Source organism: Temnothorax nylanderi, unplaced genomic scaffold, assembly GCF_030848795.1.
Source record: "Temnothorax nylanderi isolate EJ_2023f unplaced genomic scaffold, tnyl_v1.0 TNYL_tig0449_pilon, whole genome shotgun sequence".
Classification (NCBI taxonomy): domain Eukaryota; kingdom Metazoa; phylum Arthropoda; class Insecta; order Hymenoptera; family Formicidae; genus Temnothorax; species Temnothorax nylanderi.
The window spans coordinates 14716-32500 of NW_027249511.1; the positions used below are offsets into that span (position 1 = coordinate 14716).

The 17785-nt window shown below is 38.2% G+C and overlaps 2 protein-coding genes across 2 annotated transcripts in view; one reads left to right on the forward strand and one right to left on the reverse strand.

Moving 5' to 3' along the window:
• The window catches only part of LOC139782895 (cytochrome P450 3A19-like), a 35490-nt gene that overhangs the window by 6840 nt on the left and 10865 nt on the right, over window positions 1-17785 (forward strand). The gene's annotated exons all lie outside the window — the stretch shown is intronic.
• Window positions 227-3768, reverse strand: LOC139782899 (uncharacterized). The gene is made up of 4 exons (XM_071721978.1): window positions 2888-3768; window positions 2003-2279; window positions 1402-1664; window positions 227-1297 (listed from the first exon to the last, which is right to left on the reverse strand). The coding sequence occupies exons 1-4, from the start codon at window positions 3056-3058 to the stop codon at window positions 227-229; spliced, it is 1782 nt and encodes a 593-aa protein (XP_071578079.1). The 5' UTR covers window positions 3059-3768.

Consider the following 17785-nt stretch of genomic DNA (forward strand, 5'->3'; position numbering starts at 1 on the left):
ATCGCATTTTAAGCTGGAGACACAATGCCAGGCAACAGGAATAGGAACAGGGAATAACCACAGGTAATAGATTTCAACCTATTGGAAACCGTGTATTAATGCACAGGCATTAATACACGGTTATTCCCTGTTCCTATTCCTGTTGCCTGGCATTGTGTCTCCAGCTTTACAGTTTACCCAGTTTAAGTCCCACAGACTAGTCTTTATAGTCAGAGAGCCACAATGATTAGACATTTCTGTTGGCTCGAAGAAGGAGCAACATTTCAAAGTGTTCGTCGGTGAGTCTATTTCTTCTTGCAGTCATCACTTGTCCACCAAGGCTAAATAGGCGTTCAACAGGTGCGCTAGATGGCAGAGCTGTATTAGTGTTCAGAAATATCTTCTTGACTATAGGGTAGCTCTTGAGAGAAGACATTTCTCTGGAAGGGTCAGCCAGATACATGTCCATCTGGGAAGACATGCTGACACTGGCTGGTGCCGACTCCTTGAAGTTGAAGAAGCTGTCTTCAGAGACTGATGCAGAAGTTTCAGATTGAGATGACCCAGATGCATGTTCATCCAGTTGCTGCATGGCATCAAGTAACAGAGCCTTGCCTCTGAGTTTCTTCTCTTCGCTGTCCATCCATCGCAAACGGAACTGCGGATGCACTATGCTAGCCAGAATGAGGTCTTCACGCTGCAGAAGGTTATCGAAGCGAGCCTCAATGCCTTTAAGAAGAGCATCAACTAGCGGAACAACGAGCTTCACAGACTGCCTGACTTCGAACAACTTCTTTTTCAGGCAAATAATGGTGGAAATCAGGATTCCCATGAAGCATTTCAGCTCCGACTGCAGGATGTTCAGAGCATTTGCCAAGGGCTGCACTGCTTGCACAAACTCAGCAATAAAGGTAATTTCTGCAGGCCTGAAGATGGCAACTCCAATCTGTTCACATATCTCATTCAACAAGCCTTCAGCCTGAGTTGCAATGCGGTGAATTCTCTCCATCGCATAGAAAGTGGAATTCCATCGCGTCGCATTGGGAACAATCAACGTCAGATTGCACTTATTGCGAACTACCTCAGCAGCTTGAGTACTGCGACTAGCCTTGTTCCAAGCAGCAGAACATTTGGCCATGGTGCTTCGCATGATCTTTTTATACTGTGCATCGTCACAAGCAGATTCGGCATCGTGCACAGCAACAAGATTCAATGTGTGCGCTGCACATCTCAGATGGGGTGGCAGCGAATAAGTGTTCTCGCTCTGCTCTGACTGATTCAGCACGTCTGTCACGCTGCTGTAAACCACCTCATCATCCTATTTTGGGACAGAATGGTTGTAGTCTGAGATCCCTCACATTCCGCGAAGACAGTGAAAGCCTTTACAAAATTGCTGCCGTTGTCAGTAGTTGTCGAACACACCTTTAGATCTATCTTGTACTTGATGTGAATGCTCTCAAGAGTTGACGCTATAAGATCGTATTTATGCTTCCCCTGTATTCTGCAGCATGACAAAGCAGCTGACTTTCGTTGAAGTGTGTCACAGTCGATCCAGTAGACAGTAACGCCAAAAAAACTGCGATTATGATGAGTCCAAATGTCAGCCGTAGTACAAACAGTCGAAACGCTTGCTAAGGTCTTGATTAGATTCTCTTTCATATCACTAAACTGTTTCGCCACACGTTCTGTAACAGATATAGCATTTAATTTTATTTACTATGATTTAATCTACTGGAAAGAAGTAGGGTTGTGCACAATTAAATTGTGTTTGTTGTAACTTACATGTCAAGTTGTCAACATATATAATATACATGAAGGCCTATAATTCATATAACGGAAGCAGCCACAATGGCTTTATAACTTAATAAAAATATGATGAACCAGAACGTCGGGAGTGGGCCAGGGTCGAAAATCATTGTCCATTGGGATTAGTGACCAGTAATGGCAGTAAGCCAATTTTTGTTAATACTACAGGACTAATACTGTATAGTCTAAAGTTGTGGTGCAAAATCTTTTTACTAACCAACAAGAGTTTTCCTGCTCATGACCACCTTTCCCGGTTGCAGACCAGTTACAAGATTGATAAAAGATGGCTGTTCGACAATGCTGAAAGTCTGCATATCATTCACCACGAAGTCAATGATCAAACTATCCACCTTGAACTGCGTGACACGACCAGAACCAATGACTTCTGTAACAGAAGGCTGTGTCAATGATTTCTTGGCCAACTTGTCAGCACCTGAATCATCCACCTTCCTCTTGAGAGTATTTAGCTTTTCAATTGCGCTAGGATGTGATGTCTGTAACATAAATTACATAATGTAACTAATTTTACTGTAATTTTAATTATAATACTGTAATTTTATAATATGGTAATAAAAATAATAACAGTGAACAGAGCACGGGAACACGCATCGAAGCGTTTACAGCTAATTTACAGCCACACGATTTACAGCTAATATCGTCCCTGAACTCAAGCGTCTGAAGTTTCCGCGAGTTGTCAAGATTTTACGAAACAAAAGGAGTGAAGATGGCAATAGATAAAATCGGCCGAAAAATGCAAATCGGCCGCAGGCCTGTCTTAAAAGCTCAGGATACTGTCATTGTCAGTCTGTCAATAGCGGTTCGTCTGATTTTTAATTCCTCATTTTACCAATCACCAGTTTTTCACTTTCATAGTCAATCTTAGTCCATTTCACTTTTAGTTTCTTATCAATCATCTCATTGTTTTAAGATACTGGCCAGTTTTCGGACAACCCGCATTCACGTCAATGCAGGCAGTACGGTTTAGGGTTAGTCGGTTAAGGTTATGTTAGGTTAGGGCTCGCATTCGCCGCATCATCCCGCATACCCGCATTATTCTAAATACACACACTGCCCGTATAATTACTAATTTCTTAGTTCTTACCTCCAGATACTTCTTTAAATTCGACGTACTCTTCACCGAAGTTCTGTAGGTCTTCTTTGTCGGCGGACATAGCCTACATTTCACATCGATGTTTTTCCCATCTTTCGTAATCGTTCGGAGTTCAAAGAATTCCGTGTACACGGATCGTTCAAATGAACTTCGACCTTCCATTGGGAATTAAATACTATTTAGCGTGAATGAAAGCGGAAAATAAACGCACATCACGTGTGACGTCACCATAGAGTAGACATAGACAGTGATGCCAGGTTTCGAGACGCGCAACACGCCAAATTGTAATAGAGGGGAATCCTCCCTGATTCAGGGGATACATACACAAGGGACAAGGGTGACCGTGTACACTACCCGACAATGGCCGCGTTCAGCAGACTCAACAGTTGAGCAACGTTACTAGATTTATCTATATTGGCTGCATTCCGATATTCACTGTCAGTAACTTTCAGTACTGAAAAACTATAGTATACGTGACGTAAAATATAGATTTGCAGTACTGACAGTGAATATCGGAATGCAGCCATTATATCTTCATATATTATAGAAAAATCTAGTAAAGTTGCTCAACTGTTGAATCTGCTGAACGCGGCCAATAATTCGTTCCTTGGCCCCTCCACGGGGCAAGGGAAACGTACAAGTAAATCCATGGCGCCATCGGCCGATGACCAATCAGCGCCAGTCGTAAAAGTAACGCAAAAGTAATGCACATTTGCGTTACTAGTAACTGTAAAAAGTAATATATTACTATTACTACGTTACTATATTGAAAAGTAGCGCGTTATATTACTAGTTACTAGCAAAAGTAATATATTACAGTAACGCGTTACTTTTGTAACGCGTTACTCCCATCACTGGCACAAGCAACAAAAAACCTGCTAGAGAGAGAGGGAAGAGAGAGAGAGGGAGGGGAGGGAGAGGAGAGAGAGAGAGAGAGACGAGAGAGAGATAGAGAGAGGGAGAGAGAGAGAGAGAGAGAAGAGAGAGAGAGAGAGAGAGAGATGATGAGGAGACGAGAGAGCTGAGAGAGAGAGAGAGGGAGGGAGTACGAGCGGGAGAGGAGGGTGAGAGAGGGAGGGCGAGGGAGACGCGAGGAGGGAGCGAGAGGGAGCGCGAGGAGGGAGAGGGAGCGAGAGGGAAGAGAGGGATGGGAGAGGGAGGGAGAGGAGGAGAGGGAGGGAGAGGGAGGGAGAGGAGGAGAGGGCGGGAGAGGAGGAGAGGAGGAGAAGGATGGAGAGGATGGGAGAGGGAGGGAGAGGGAGGAGAGGAGGGAGAGGGCGGGAGAGGGAGGGAGAGGAGGGCGAGGGGGGAGAGGGAGGACGAGGGAGGGAGAGAGAGGGAGGGAGAGGGAGGGAGAGGGAGGGAGAGAGAGAGATTGATTGATTGATTGATTTTTATTATGCCATAGTCGAAAGACTTTAGGCAAATCATGAATTAACAAATATATGTAAATACATAAACAAAATACAAACAAAAATATGAAGAACTTAGTAGCTGCTGACGACATGCATGCAGCAGTAGATAACAATTGATATAAGGCGAGCAGGACACACCCCTGGCGGAGGACGGACCGTTATATCCGTGAGCATATAACGGATACAGCCCATGACTCCGCAAAGGATGCTACACGGCAAACGAAGGATCAATACCGATTGCTAGTAAAAATAAGAAAAAGCAGGTGATACACCCCCGGCGAAGGACAAAGCAGGCATATAGAAAGGAAAGAATAGAAAAATGAAATACAAGATTTGAGCATGCTACTCGCCCTCCGCTAAGAATGCCACAAAGAAGCAATGGATATAAACCAATTAATAAATTCGCAAACAGGAAACAAATCGCAAGAATTATAGCATAAGAAAAGGAGAGAGAGAGAGAGAGAGAGAGAGAGAGAGAGAGAGAGAGAGAGAGAGTATTTGCGTGTCTTATTACATATGTCCTCCGGGGCGAAGCCCGGGTAACCAGCTAGTTTCATATACATATAATTCTTTGAGATTTGGTTGATCAGTTCTTGAGTTATATATAAACAAAAAAAATGATGAAGAACCAACGTGCAAGTTTCTAATTTACACACTTTTTTTATGGATAGAGTATTATTAAAGATAGGTTGGTATTAAATTTGAGGATCAGTTAAGAGGTTACCGATTTTTTGCTAAAAAGTGTATAAGTTATACATGTAATTTTATATAGAGTATCATTAAAGAAAGGTTGTTTTGAATTTGGCGAGGATCGGTGAAGGGATTACTGATTTCTGCTTAAAAAATGGACAAGTTATTTGATGGAGAATATAATAAAATGAGAAAAATGGCTAATAATAAAGGGGTTACCGATTTCTGTCTAAAAAAATCTACATGATTGTTTTAATTTCCGTAATTTTTTAAATATTAAACTGAATTTTTTTATGGATAAAGTATCATTAAATGTAGATTGTTATTGAATTTGGCGAGGATCGGTGAATAAATTACCGATATTTGCCTAAAAAGTGTATAAGTTATACATGTAATCTTATATTGAATTTGGCGAGGATCGGTGAAGGGGTTACCGATTTCTGTCTAAAAAATGTATAAGTTATACATTTAACTTTATATAGAGTATCATTAAAAGAAGGTTGGTTTGAATTTGGCGATAATCGATAAAAGTTCTTTTTTTATAAAATTTTGAATTTTTTGAGAAATGTCCGTGGTTACTCTAACTTCCGGCAATTTTGAGATACCTATCGGGCTATTTATAATTCTATTATATTCTTCAGTCTTTTCTATCCCTATTTCGTATATAATTCTTTAAGATTTGTTTGATTAGACCCAGCTTTATACACGATCAAAGGTCCATATGCGAAATCCATATACGGACCATTTAGCCTGAACTCCCAAGTCAATATCGATTTGACATTGCATGGATTGTATCCCATAAAACCCCACTTGTGCTACTAAGCTGATCCTCTATCAATTCATAAAAAGGTTAAATTTAAAATAAAAAAAGCGTGCAAATTAGAAACTTGCACATTACTTCTTCATCATTATATACAGATCGCTCCAATTGCTCCTTTTTTATTTCGCTCATAAAGCTTTCTCTATGAGGAAGCCAAACTAATAAATACTAACAATTATGCATCAAATAAAATATAAGCTTCCTCATAAGAGGAGCTTTGTGAGCGAAATAAAAAAGCAGCAATTATAGCGATATGTAATGATGAGGAAGCAATGTGCAAGTTTCTAATTTTTTCAAATATTTTTATAGTATCAAAATTTTACATAAAATTTTATCTTTATAAAAATGCAACGTTTGCAAAATGGCAGAAAGTGAATTGTTCAAAGCTGTTGTTAAAACAATATTAATTTAAGGGGATCCTGTAGTGGCAGTAATTACCGACATTTTTTTGAACACACTAAACTTTGAATTGGCTTTACGGAATTGAAAAAACTTTTTTACAGAATTAAAGTACGCACAAAAACGGAGTGCGCTGCAGTCGATTTTACATCAAAAACAAAAAAAAATAGAAAAATTATTGTTTTGTTATCGATTTCTGCGGTCGACTCGTGACAACATTTGCTGCACATAAAAATTTAGACTTTGTACATATAAAATAAGCATACAGCGCACTCGGGATTACAAAAAAGAACAATGTTGTGCTTTCAGAAATGAGCCTAGAAGCTTTAGTATAAGAGAAAAATTTGTCTGAAAATCTCATATGTATGTATGCGTGCGGAGTAGTATTGCGTGTAGCGAGAGATGGCGCAGCAATCGAACAAGGACAGATGTCATTTCGTTAGACAAAGACAGATATAGAGAAAACAAAATTAGAAATGTTGACATTATCGACATCGAGGAAGTTTGGCCGTCACTCCAGAATCCCCTTAAGGGGGGATTCTAGTGTAACAAGCCAAAAAATAAGCGATTTTTAAGAATTTTTTTCTAGAAAACTATTAATGATAGCCAAATAAAACTTTTTGGGATAAAAAGAGGCATTCTTAAGGTATCAAAAAATTTTAGTTATTTTCAATTTGCTTTATTTAATTTTAATATATAATAAATAATCTGGACCCCTCTCTGCGATTTCTCGTCTATTGGCGGGCGTTGTAACGTTCCTCCCGGTTAACTGAAAGCAAAAAACGAAATATTTTCTTAAAGTTAGATATTTTCCGCTGGTACTATACCTCCCTAACAAAGAAAAAATAATAAATTAAAAAAGTTATAGCGTTTTAAAAAAAAATTTATTTTTTGACATAAATTTGATCATATATTGATCAAAAAATGTTATAAATAAATGCAATAAAAATAAAATGATAGGTATAGTACCTAGAGAAATTTATAACGAATTGAACAAAACTTGACCGAAGTTGATCGGTTTATTAGTTCTCAAGTTATCACGCCCGCCAACTTGAAAAACATGGTTTCGAGAAAAACGCGTTAAAGTTTTAGATACTTACCGCTGAAAAATCGACTTGAACGTTTATTCTGCTATTCCGGCCTTATACATTAAACCTTCTTCTTCTTCAAAAAAGTCTTGCAGTACTGTTTTCTCCATTCTTCTGGCTGTACGAGCCTCTTTAGTGCTTTATAAACTACGACGGTGTGCACTCAATAGTCGTTTCTCATTATGAGATTCGAGCTATAACTTCTTTATTTTTGCGAATTCGACTTTATAACTGTAGGAGCATATTTTTAAGATGTTATACTTTTAATTTACGCAAAAAAAAATTTCGATTTTTTTGACCCGTTACACTAGAATCCCTTCTTAAGGTAGTTAAGGACGTTCTCCGGTCCTTATACTAGAGAAAATCGATTTTCTTTAGATTTTCTTGAAACTGTAAATATACGTTAATTTAGGTGTGCTTTATGCGTGGTATAAATTTCAGTACCTCTTCCGGTATAAAAAATAAAGATACTGAGCCTCAAAGTTTCAACTTTTACTAATGAAAAGGTTTTCCAGGCCAAACGGTAAGAGATACGAGGTTGGTCAAAAGGACCAAAGTTCCTCCTCTCGTCGAGTTCTATAAGGAAAAAATGCCAAAATTAAAAAAAATTAAATTAAAAAATTTTTTTGGTAAAAATTGAAACTTTGAGGCTCAGTATCTTGATTTTTTATACCGGAAGAGGTACTGAAATTTATACCACGCATAAAGCACACCTAAATTAACGTATATTCACAGTTTCAAGAAAATCTAAAGAAAATCGATTTTCTCTAGTATAAGGACCGGAGAACGTCCTTAATCCTTAAATCGCAATTCATAAGAAAAATTTGAAAACTTTACGATATCCACTCATAAAAAAGCGTGTAAGAGATTTTTGTTGACATTTTTCCGCAATCCTGATGGTTCTCTCATTGCGCTGACTTTGTGAGCATCTGTCATCGTAGGTACATTTTGACAGTTTTATGTATCAAGGGGGTATTAGTGTAATAGTAATAGTATAATATAGCCCGCTTCGCGCGGGCTCAAAATCTATTCCCCTCTCCCAAACTCACCCATTAATTAGGAGCACCAATAGAACCCCATGAAACTTCCAATTTTCAACCCCATAGTAGCCATCCCCATAAAATGAGTAATCTTTTGGTACCAGTTTTATCAAGATCATCAACAAAAAATTAGAAAAATTTTGGCACTGGTTTCAAGAAAATTGATCCATTAATAAAAAATAAAACTTATTTTTTAAAAATTAAAAGACATTTGGCACTGTTTTCAAGAAAATTGGTCAATTAATACTTATTATTTCTCGAAATTTGAATAATTTTTAAACCGGTTTCCAAAAAATCGGTAACAAAAAATTATCCATAAAAATTATCCATAAAAAAAAATTCAGCATGATATCTAAAAGTTTGCGGAAATTGGAGCAATCACGTACATTTTTTTTTTTACAGAAATCGGAAACCTCTTTACTATTAGCAATTTTTCTAATTCTATTACATTCTTTAGTTCTTTCTACCCCTATTTCATATATGATTCTTTAAGATTCGGTCAATTATTGAAAAATTGAAAAAATTTCGGAACCGGTTTCCAAAAAATCGGTAACGAAAAATTATACACTTTATGGCAGTCCCCGGATTGCCTAAATTATATCATCCCCGAATCACTAAATGGGTGGATGCTTTTATTCGCGGCGATGAAAAGTATTTGCTTCTTCTTTTTCCTTCTCCCCGCACTCCCCGGAAAATTCTACGCCTCTACTTCATATACAATTCTTTGAGATTCGGTCAATTATTTCCGGAAAAATCCAAAAAGATCGGTAACGAAAAATTATATACTTTATAGCACTTCCCAGGAAATTCTACCCCTACTTCATGTATAATTCTTTGAGATTCGGTCATTCGGAACCGGTTTCCAAAAAGATCGGTAACGAAAAATTATATACTTTATAGCACTCCCCGGGAAATTCTACCCCTACTTTATATATAATTCTTTGAGATTCAATCAATTATTTTCCGAAAAATTAAAAAAACCGGTTTTCAGAAAATCGGTAACAAAAAACTATACACATCATGGCACTCCCCGGAAAATTCTACCCCTATTTCATATACTTTTGGTAAAAATCCGGTCCACTAACGAATAAGATTCGGTCAATTATTTTCTGAAAAATTAGAAAAATTAGAAAAATTAGAAAAATTAGAAAAACCGGTTTCCAGAAAATCGGTAACGAAAAACTATACACTTTATGGCACTCCCCGGAAAATTTTACCCCTATTTCATATACTTTTGGACTCATGTATGGATACATATAAGATTCATATGGAAGTATATATAACCCTATATAATTATATATAATTTCATGTAGCGTTATACAATAAAAAGCAAAATTTCTGTACCTACTTATATATGATATTATATATAATTATATATGACTATATATAATTATACAGGCGATTAAAATATATTTAAATATATATAATGTTTCATATACAATTTGACATGATTATATATGAGTTCTTATAATTTATATATAAATTATATAAAGAAAGCATTTATCCACATAGATTATATATAATTATATATAATTGTATATAAACACACACATGTGCATTATATATATTATACTTTTAAATTCAGATTATTCGATAGATGGCATCCAATAGGATTCGTTTCTCGTATTTAAAATTGTGGTATAAGAACGGTATCAAAAGACACGGCAGTGTCTCACGCCAAGCAGCACCAAGTTATAATATATGGAATAAATCATTTCACTTTTGATTCTATAGCTTTTGAAAAAATATACACTTAATTTATTAATGCTTTATTATCGAAGTTAAACAGTTCTTTTTCAATATATATTGACTATATATGATCAGATATAATTATATAAATATTTACATATATTGTATAATCTTATTATATATGTTCATATATGATTATATATGATTATATATAATTATATATGATCATATAGAAACAAAATTCATATATAATTGCATCATATATCTCTATCTCTATATATATAAAAATGAATGTATGTTTGTATGTTTGTCCGCTATGCAAATCTACAGTTTTCAACCAAATTTAAAAGAATTATATATGAAATAGGGGTAGAATTTTCCGGGGAGTGCTATAGAGTGTATAGTTTTTCGTTACCGATCTTTTTGGGAACCGGTATCCGAAATTTTTCCAATTTTTCGGGAAATAATTGTCCGAATTTTAAAGAATTGTATATAAAATAGGGGTAGAATTTACCGGGGAGTGCCATAAAGTGTATAATTTTTCGTTACCGATCTTTTTGGAAATCGGTTACAATTCCAATTTTTAAAAAAAAAATTGAGTGAATCTCAAAGAATTGTATACGACGGAATTGAATTTCAGTCGATAAAAAAAGTGATATTTTTCAATTTATAGTATTTTTGTGAATTGGTGTGTATGTATGTTTGCTTAATTGAATTATATATGAAACAGGGTAGATATATGTTTAAGAAGATATCCCGCATTCATGAAAATAATAGAGAGGGTAGAATTTTCGGGGGATAGCAATGATGTGTATTATTTTTTTTGTTAGCGATTTTTTGGAAATCGGTTCCGAAATTTTTCGGGAAATATACGTAATTTTTAGGGAATCTTTTCGGGAACCGGTATCCGAAATTTTTCCAATTTTTCGGGAAATAATTGACCGAATCTTAAAGAATTGTATATAAAACAGGGGTAGAATTTTACGGGGAGGGAGAGAGAGAGAGAGAGGAGAGGAAAGGGGAGAGAGAGAGAGAGAGAGAAGGGGAGAGAGAGAGAGAGAGAGAGAGAGAGAGAGAGAGAGAGAGAGAGAGAGAGAGAGAGAGAGAGAGAGAGAGAGAGAGAGAGAGAGAGAGAGAGAGAGAGAGAGAGAGAGAGAGAGAGAGAGAGAGAGAGAGAGAGAGAGAGAGAGAGAGAGAGAGACTATTTGCGTGTCTTATTACATATGTCCTCCGGGGCGAAGCCCGGGTAACCAGCTAGTAATCATATATATTTATATATAATTATATATAATCTTTTTTTCCCGGGTTCTTTGTTTAGCTTGATATCTTGTATATCCCACTTGTTTAGGATATATGGCATTTTTAGCGCGCAGGATTTATCCCATAGTACCTACAAACATTCTGTAAAAATTGAAATCTCCTATGTGTTCTTTTTCTTTCTTTTTGTTTAGGATTGCAAAGATAACTTGAAGCTTTGTACACTCGACTCGTCGACATCGGCGGCGTCACTCTCAACAAAAAACGATCGCCCGCGCTGGGCTCGCGCCTATCACGTGAAAGCGCGTCGTCCGGCAGGAGCGCTCTTATCCCTAGTGTCGCGGGTATTACGAATCGGAATTATACATTATGGTGTGTTCTTATAAAACTAATAAAGGAGATAAATGCTTGACGGAAGTTCCAACATACAAACTCTAACATACCGCCTACCAAGATTAGTCTACTGATCTTCCTTATATAATGTATCGCTTATAGGTAGTTTACAAAGTTTAGTTATCGCGCGTTTAGAGATACCAGTGGCCGTGCGTACACTCGCGACCCGCACCAAGTTGTCTTTACCAGCGTGAACCTCAACCACGCGACCAATTTTCCACCTCAAGGGAGGGAGGTTTTCTTCCTTCAATAGTACAAGATCATTGACTTTCAAGTTTTCCTGTCGCGTTTTCCATTTAACACGACTTTGAAGATTGGCCACATATTCGACCGCCCACCGTTTCCAAAGGTCTTGGACGGAACGCTGGATCAACTCCCATCTGTCTAGACGATTGATTTTCACGTCCGTTAAGTCATTTTCGGGAAGGCTGTTCAAGGGTCCTCCAACGAGGAAATGTCCTGGCGTCAAAGGTTGCAAATCAGACGGATCTGATGACAAAGGCGATAGCGGCCTCGAATTCAAACAAGCCTCAATTTGCACTAGTGCCGTAGTCAGCTCTTCAAAGGTAAATAAGGTATTACCCATCACTCGCTTTAAATGGTATTTACAGAATTTTACTCCTGCTTCCCATAAGCCACCTAGGTGTGGTGAATATGGAGGAATAAAGCACCATTTAATGCCTTTTTCTTGTAAAGCGTCACCGACGGATCCCTTTATTGAAGTCTGAATAAAGGTATAAAGTTCCTCCAATTCTCGTTTAGCACCCACGAAATTCGTAGCGTTGTCACTGCAAATCTTGCTGGGTAATCCTCGTTGCCCGATAAATCTGCGTAAAGCTGCCAAAAACGCTGCGGTTGATAACTCGCTTGTTGCCTCTAGATGAATAGCCTTTGTGGCAAAACATATAAATAAGGCCACGTAAGATTTACATGTCTTCCGACCACGTCCCTTGTTGACAAGCGTGATGATTGGACCAGCAAAATCAATACCGGTAATAGAGAATGCTCGGGAAGGTTTGATTTGGTCACCAGGTAAGGATCCCATTGCTTGAGTTAATCCCTTTGGATTGTTTCTGACGCACCATACGCACGAACGACAGACTTGACGTACCAAATTTCTTGCGTTTAATGGCCAATATTGCTGACGTATTGTTGCCAATAATAATTGCTGACTAGCATGTAGCAGAGTACGATGCACTCTCTCAATTAGCAAGCGTGTGATTTTACATTGCGCGGAGAGCAAAATCGGATGTTTCCTTTGGAATTTCCAAGGAGCCTCTTGAAGGCGACCGCCTACCCTGATAAGGCCCTCTTCATCCTGGAAAGCTTGCAATTGTTGCAACTGACTCGATCGATGCAATTCACGTTTATCTGGCAGACTTTTCAAATCCTCTTGGAAATAGATGCGTTGAGAATATTTGATTATCTCGCGTTTGGCTAGGTTCAACTCTCCCAGAGTTAACCTGGTTAGGATTCTATCCTTGCGTTTCTTGCGGCAATTGAATATGAACCTGAAACAGTAAGCAAGTGATCGCTCGATTTTCGTCAATGTCAAACAATCCCTGACGAGTTTGTGGATGACATCTTCTGATGCGGATGATTGATGTGTATGCAGATGGCAAACTTGTGACTCTTTCTTGGACTCATTTTCGGCGTCACAGAGTTCTTCTTCGGTAAGCTCTCGGTTGTGCTCTTCGTTCTTCTCCAATTGATGTATATCAGATAGCCATTTTGGGCCGTTCCACCACAAGTGATTGTCCTTGAGTTATGCAGGAGTGACTCCTCGCGATATTAGATCTGCAGGATTCTCCGAACCCTTGACATGTTTCCAATTGCGGGTAAAATCTCGATGATTTCATTTACGCGATTATATACGAAAGGCTTCCAACGTTCCAACGTGCTATGTTGCCACGAAGCCAGTACAGCACGACCTTGGAATCTGTCCGCGCGCATATTTCGTTAATTTTTATGCGAATTGCTCGTTTTACACTCGCTATTAATTTCGCTAACAACAATGTGCTACATAATTCTAACCTAGATATCGTATATCTTTTTAAAGGGGTGACTCTAGCCTTCGAACATAACAGTTTGATCGTTATTTCGCCGGAAGTCTCGTTTATCGATTGTATATAGATACATGCGCTATATGCTTTTTCAGACGCATCGCAAAAGCCCTGAATCACAAATCGACTAGCTTCTTGTGTACTAATGACTATTCGAGGTATTCGCAACATATTCACCTCTTTCAAATTCTCTTGGAAACTCTTCCACTTATTCTTGAACGCTTCTGGAAGTGGATCATCCCAGTCCACCTTTGTTTTCCAAAGCTCTTGCATTAAAATATTAGCTACTGTTAATACAGGACCGATTAATCCTAGCGGGTCAAACAACTTGCTAATCGCAGATAATCTTTGTGGATGCACGTTCTATTATTGGCGTTGTAAACTGAAATTCGTCTAAAGTAGTATTCCATTCAAGACCTAATGTCCTAATGACATCGTTCGCGTCAATATTCAAATTCAAACTAGACTCTCGCAAATCTATAGGTACTTCTATCAAGACATCTTCTGAATTGGAGCACCACTTATGTGCCGTGAATCCGCCTTCTTGCAATAGAAGAGTTAATTGCTTTTGTAAAATACGCGCCTCCTCAATGGTATTCGCTCCAGAAATTACATCATCGACGTATGTATTCTCTAACAACGTAAGTGACGTAAGGGGATAACGCTCGATACCTTCCTTTGCCAATTGTATCAGACTTTTAATCGCTAAAAATGCTGCGCAAGCTTCTCCGTATGTAACGGTGTTTAAACGATATGCCTTTATGATCTCTTCGCAAGAAAATCGCCATAAAATGCGTTGAAAATCGCGATCGTCTTCGTGAACTAATACTTGGCGATACATCTTTTGTAGATCCGCCGTTAAAGCTATTATGTAGAATCGAAATCGTATAATTATATCGATTAAATTGTCTTGCATTACAGGCCCAACAAAAAGCGCATCGTTTAGAGACACACCTCTATTGTTTTTAGCGGAAGCATTAAATACAACGCGCAATTTAGTACTGCTGATAGACTCTTTTAATACCCCGTGGTGAGGAAGATAAACTACGTTCTCTGAATTATCAAGCGAATCGTCTACTATCGACATGTGTCCTAACTCTATATATTCTCGCATAAATTTAGATTTAGTGTAACGTTCGCGCATTACTTCGTTGCCTTTAAGCATGCGTTCCAATTGATTTAATCTTTTGAGAGCTATCTCTCTATTGTTACCAATAGGCATGTTTACATCGCGAAATGGCAATCTTACTATAAATCTACCATCTTCAGCTCGCGTAGTATAGTTTGTTCGAAATATTGCTCGCATTTCTTGTCGTCGATCGATAGCACTCGTGTATTATCATTGTCATAATGTTCGAATTTCCAGAATTTTTCCAGATTTTCGTTTAGTACTTCGCAAGAATTTAGTGAACAAATCAGTGAGCTCATCGCGTTTTGCTCCAAGTTTAAGCCTTCTTTTGCTGGCACTGATCCTGCCACTATCCATCCGAATTTAGTGTTCTGCAAAATTAATTGATCTTTGAGTTCTATTTTACCCGTCTCTAACAAATCAAAGAAGAATTCCGCTCCAATCAGCATGTCTATCGGACCGATTTTATTAAACTCGAAATCAGCCAACTCGATATTGTTAGGTATTTCTAGTTTGTCCCGATCTATTGTTGTCGATGGCAAGTTTTTCGTGATTTTGGGGACAATTAAACATTGTGCGTTGATCTGGAAATCGGAACACTTTGACTTGATATGAACGTCGCAAATATAATGAATTTTATTTTCTATCTCGTTTAGACCGGTAACGATCTCTGAAACTCCTTGTCGCTTTAACGCTAACTTATTGCATGCTGCTTGAGTAATAAAGTTTGCTTCGCTCGCACTATCGAGAAGCACGCGAATCAATGCTTTCGAACCATTGCGCTGAATCGTTTCTACTATTGCAGTAGCCATAAGAACTCGACGTCTTTTGACATTGCTTGAAGCGTGATGAACCGCTACATTGCTGATTGATTGATTGCTGTTCGATTCACCTTGAGTTTCTGTACCTTCTGAATTTGTCTTGACCTTGTTACCTTGCGGTTGGTGACATAGCGTATTGTGTTTCTCGGCACATTCTCTACAAGGACCTCTCTTGCACGTTTTGGTTTTGACATAGTGATCATCTTTCAGGCAATTTATGCACAACTTTAATCGTCTGACCTCCTTGATGCGATCGGATACTGGCAATTTTAGAAATTTCTCACAGAAATATATGTAGTGAGCTCCATTGCAAAAATAGCACTTACCTGAATTCAAAGAAGCGGTTAGAGACGCTGTCTTTTGATTGGCGGCACCCTTATTTAAGGAATGCGGTTTCGAAAATGTCGCAGAGGATCCCTTGCCGCGCTGCTCATTTTCCTTTTGTTTCTCGCTTTTATCGACTGAGCGTGACTCGATACGCTCTAGAGTTTGGCATCTTTTTCTCAAAAATTCCAACATGTCGGTCAATTTCACGCCTTCATTCGACTCTATTTCTTCCTCCCATGCTCGAAGAGTTCTTACGTCGAATTTAGTTTCCATCATGTGCATGATAAGTTCGTCCCATGTATCGATAGGTGAACCTAAAACCTTTAACATACGCAGATGCCTGGAAGTATAATCGATTAATTCTCGGAGTCCCCTTGCGGACTCCTTCGCTACTGTTGGCATTGAAAATAAACATTGAATATGTTTTTTCTTAAGCGACCTTGGATCGTCGTATCGCTGTTGCAATAATTCCCATGCGGCTATGTAATTTTGATCAGTTAATTCAATTGACTCGATAATCTTTGGGGCGTCGCCCGAAATCGACGAAACCAAGTATTGAAATTTCTCGATATTAGACAAATGCGGCTTGTCATGTATAATTGAACGAAAGCTATCTGCAAAACATTTCCATTCTTTGATTTTTCCATCGAAACGCGGAAGCGTAATAGTGGGCAACTTAACCCTAGTATCTATGTTGACAGGTGTCGCGGCGTTAGCTACACGATCGAGAATTTCCGTTTGGCGCGAAAGAATAGCCGCTAGCGTTTCGTTTTCTACTGGTGTCGGTGTCATGGCCGATGCATTGTCTTGCGCACCGCGCCCTATACGTTGCATCAGCTCGGTTTGCTGCTGCAATATTTGCGTGATCCGTATTCTGCGATGCAGCGCCTTCCGTAGAAGTCTGCTTTATAAATCGTTTTAATATAGCTTTTACCTCGAAATATTTCTCCTCGAAGAGTTCTTCCTCCGCTATATCGTCTGCGGTGAGCCCTCCTAGGTTCTCTAGCAACTGCTTTTGAATGGTCTCGAAACCATTATATACCTCCTCTAATTTTTCTAGCCTCGTCTCAGCTTGCTCCTTGTCAAAACCAACGTCGGCCTCGTTGTCCGCTTGCAATACTTCCTTCCTCAGTCTCGTTAACTTGGATTTCGTATAGCCTCGTGCCTTGCGTAAATTGCCAATGCCCTCTGGCATTATTGTTCTCGTGTCTTGCTGACTCATTTTACTCGTTTGCTAAATACGTGGATTCTGTGATCCGGCTCGAAGGACCAATGTTTGGGATTGCAAAAATAACTCGAAGCTTTGTATATGTATGTCTTTACTCAGAGACAGCTTACACTCGACTCGTCGACATCGGCGTCGTCACTCCCCACACAGCACGATATATTGCAGTAACATTGCAGAAACATTGTCATATTGCAGTTACCGTGAAATGTTGCAGATACATTGCAGCAATGTTACCAGTAAAATGTTGCGAGTAAAACATTGCTGCAATATATTAAACGCAATATTTTAGCAATATTAAAATTGAAATATTGTAACAATATTTCTGAAAAATCTATACATTATTTGTGACCAAGTCTATTCATTTTAGAATGACGTAAAACGGTAGTAAGAGTATAACAAAATATTTTTTATTTTTTAATTACATATCTGTGACATGTCTTATTGGAATTACATAATCTGTATAAACTTAATTGTGTAATTCTCAACATTTTTCTGGCTATAAAAAATACAAGCCATCGAGATAACGCGTA

What these genes read in the sequence shown, in the direction of transcription:
- LOC139782899 (XM_071721978.1), bottom strand. Translation starts at nt 3,058, where the DNA reads ATGGAAGGTCGAAGTTCATTTGAACGATCCGTGTACACGGAATTCTTT. An exon ending in ATTTAAAGAAGTATCTGGAG is followed by an intron (nt 2,280 to 2,887) that starts GTAAGAACTAAG and finishes TTTATGTTACAG; the next exon opens with ACATCACATCCTAGCGCAAT. An exon ending in GAGCAGGAAAACTCTTGTTG is followed by an intron (nt 1,665 to 2,002) that starts GTTAGTAAAAAG and finishes TATCTGTTACAG; the next exon opens with AACGTGTGGCGAAACAGTTT.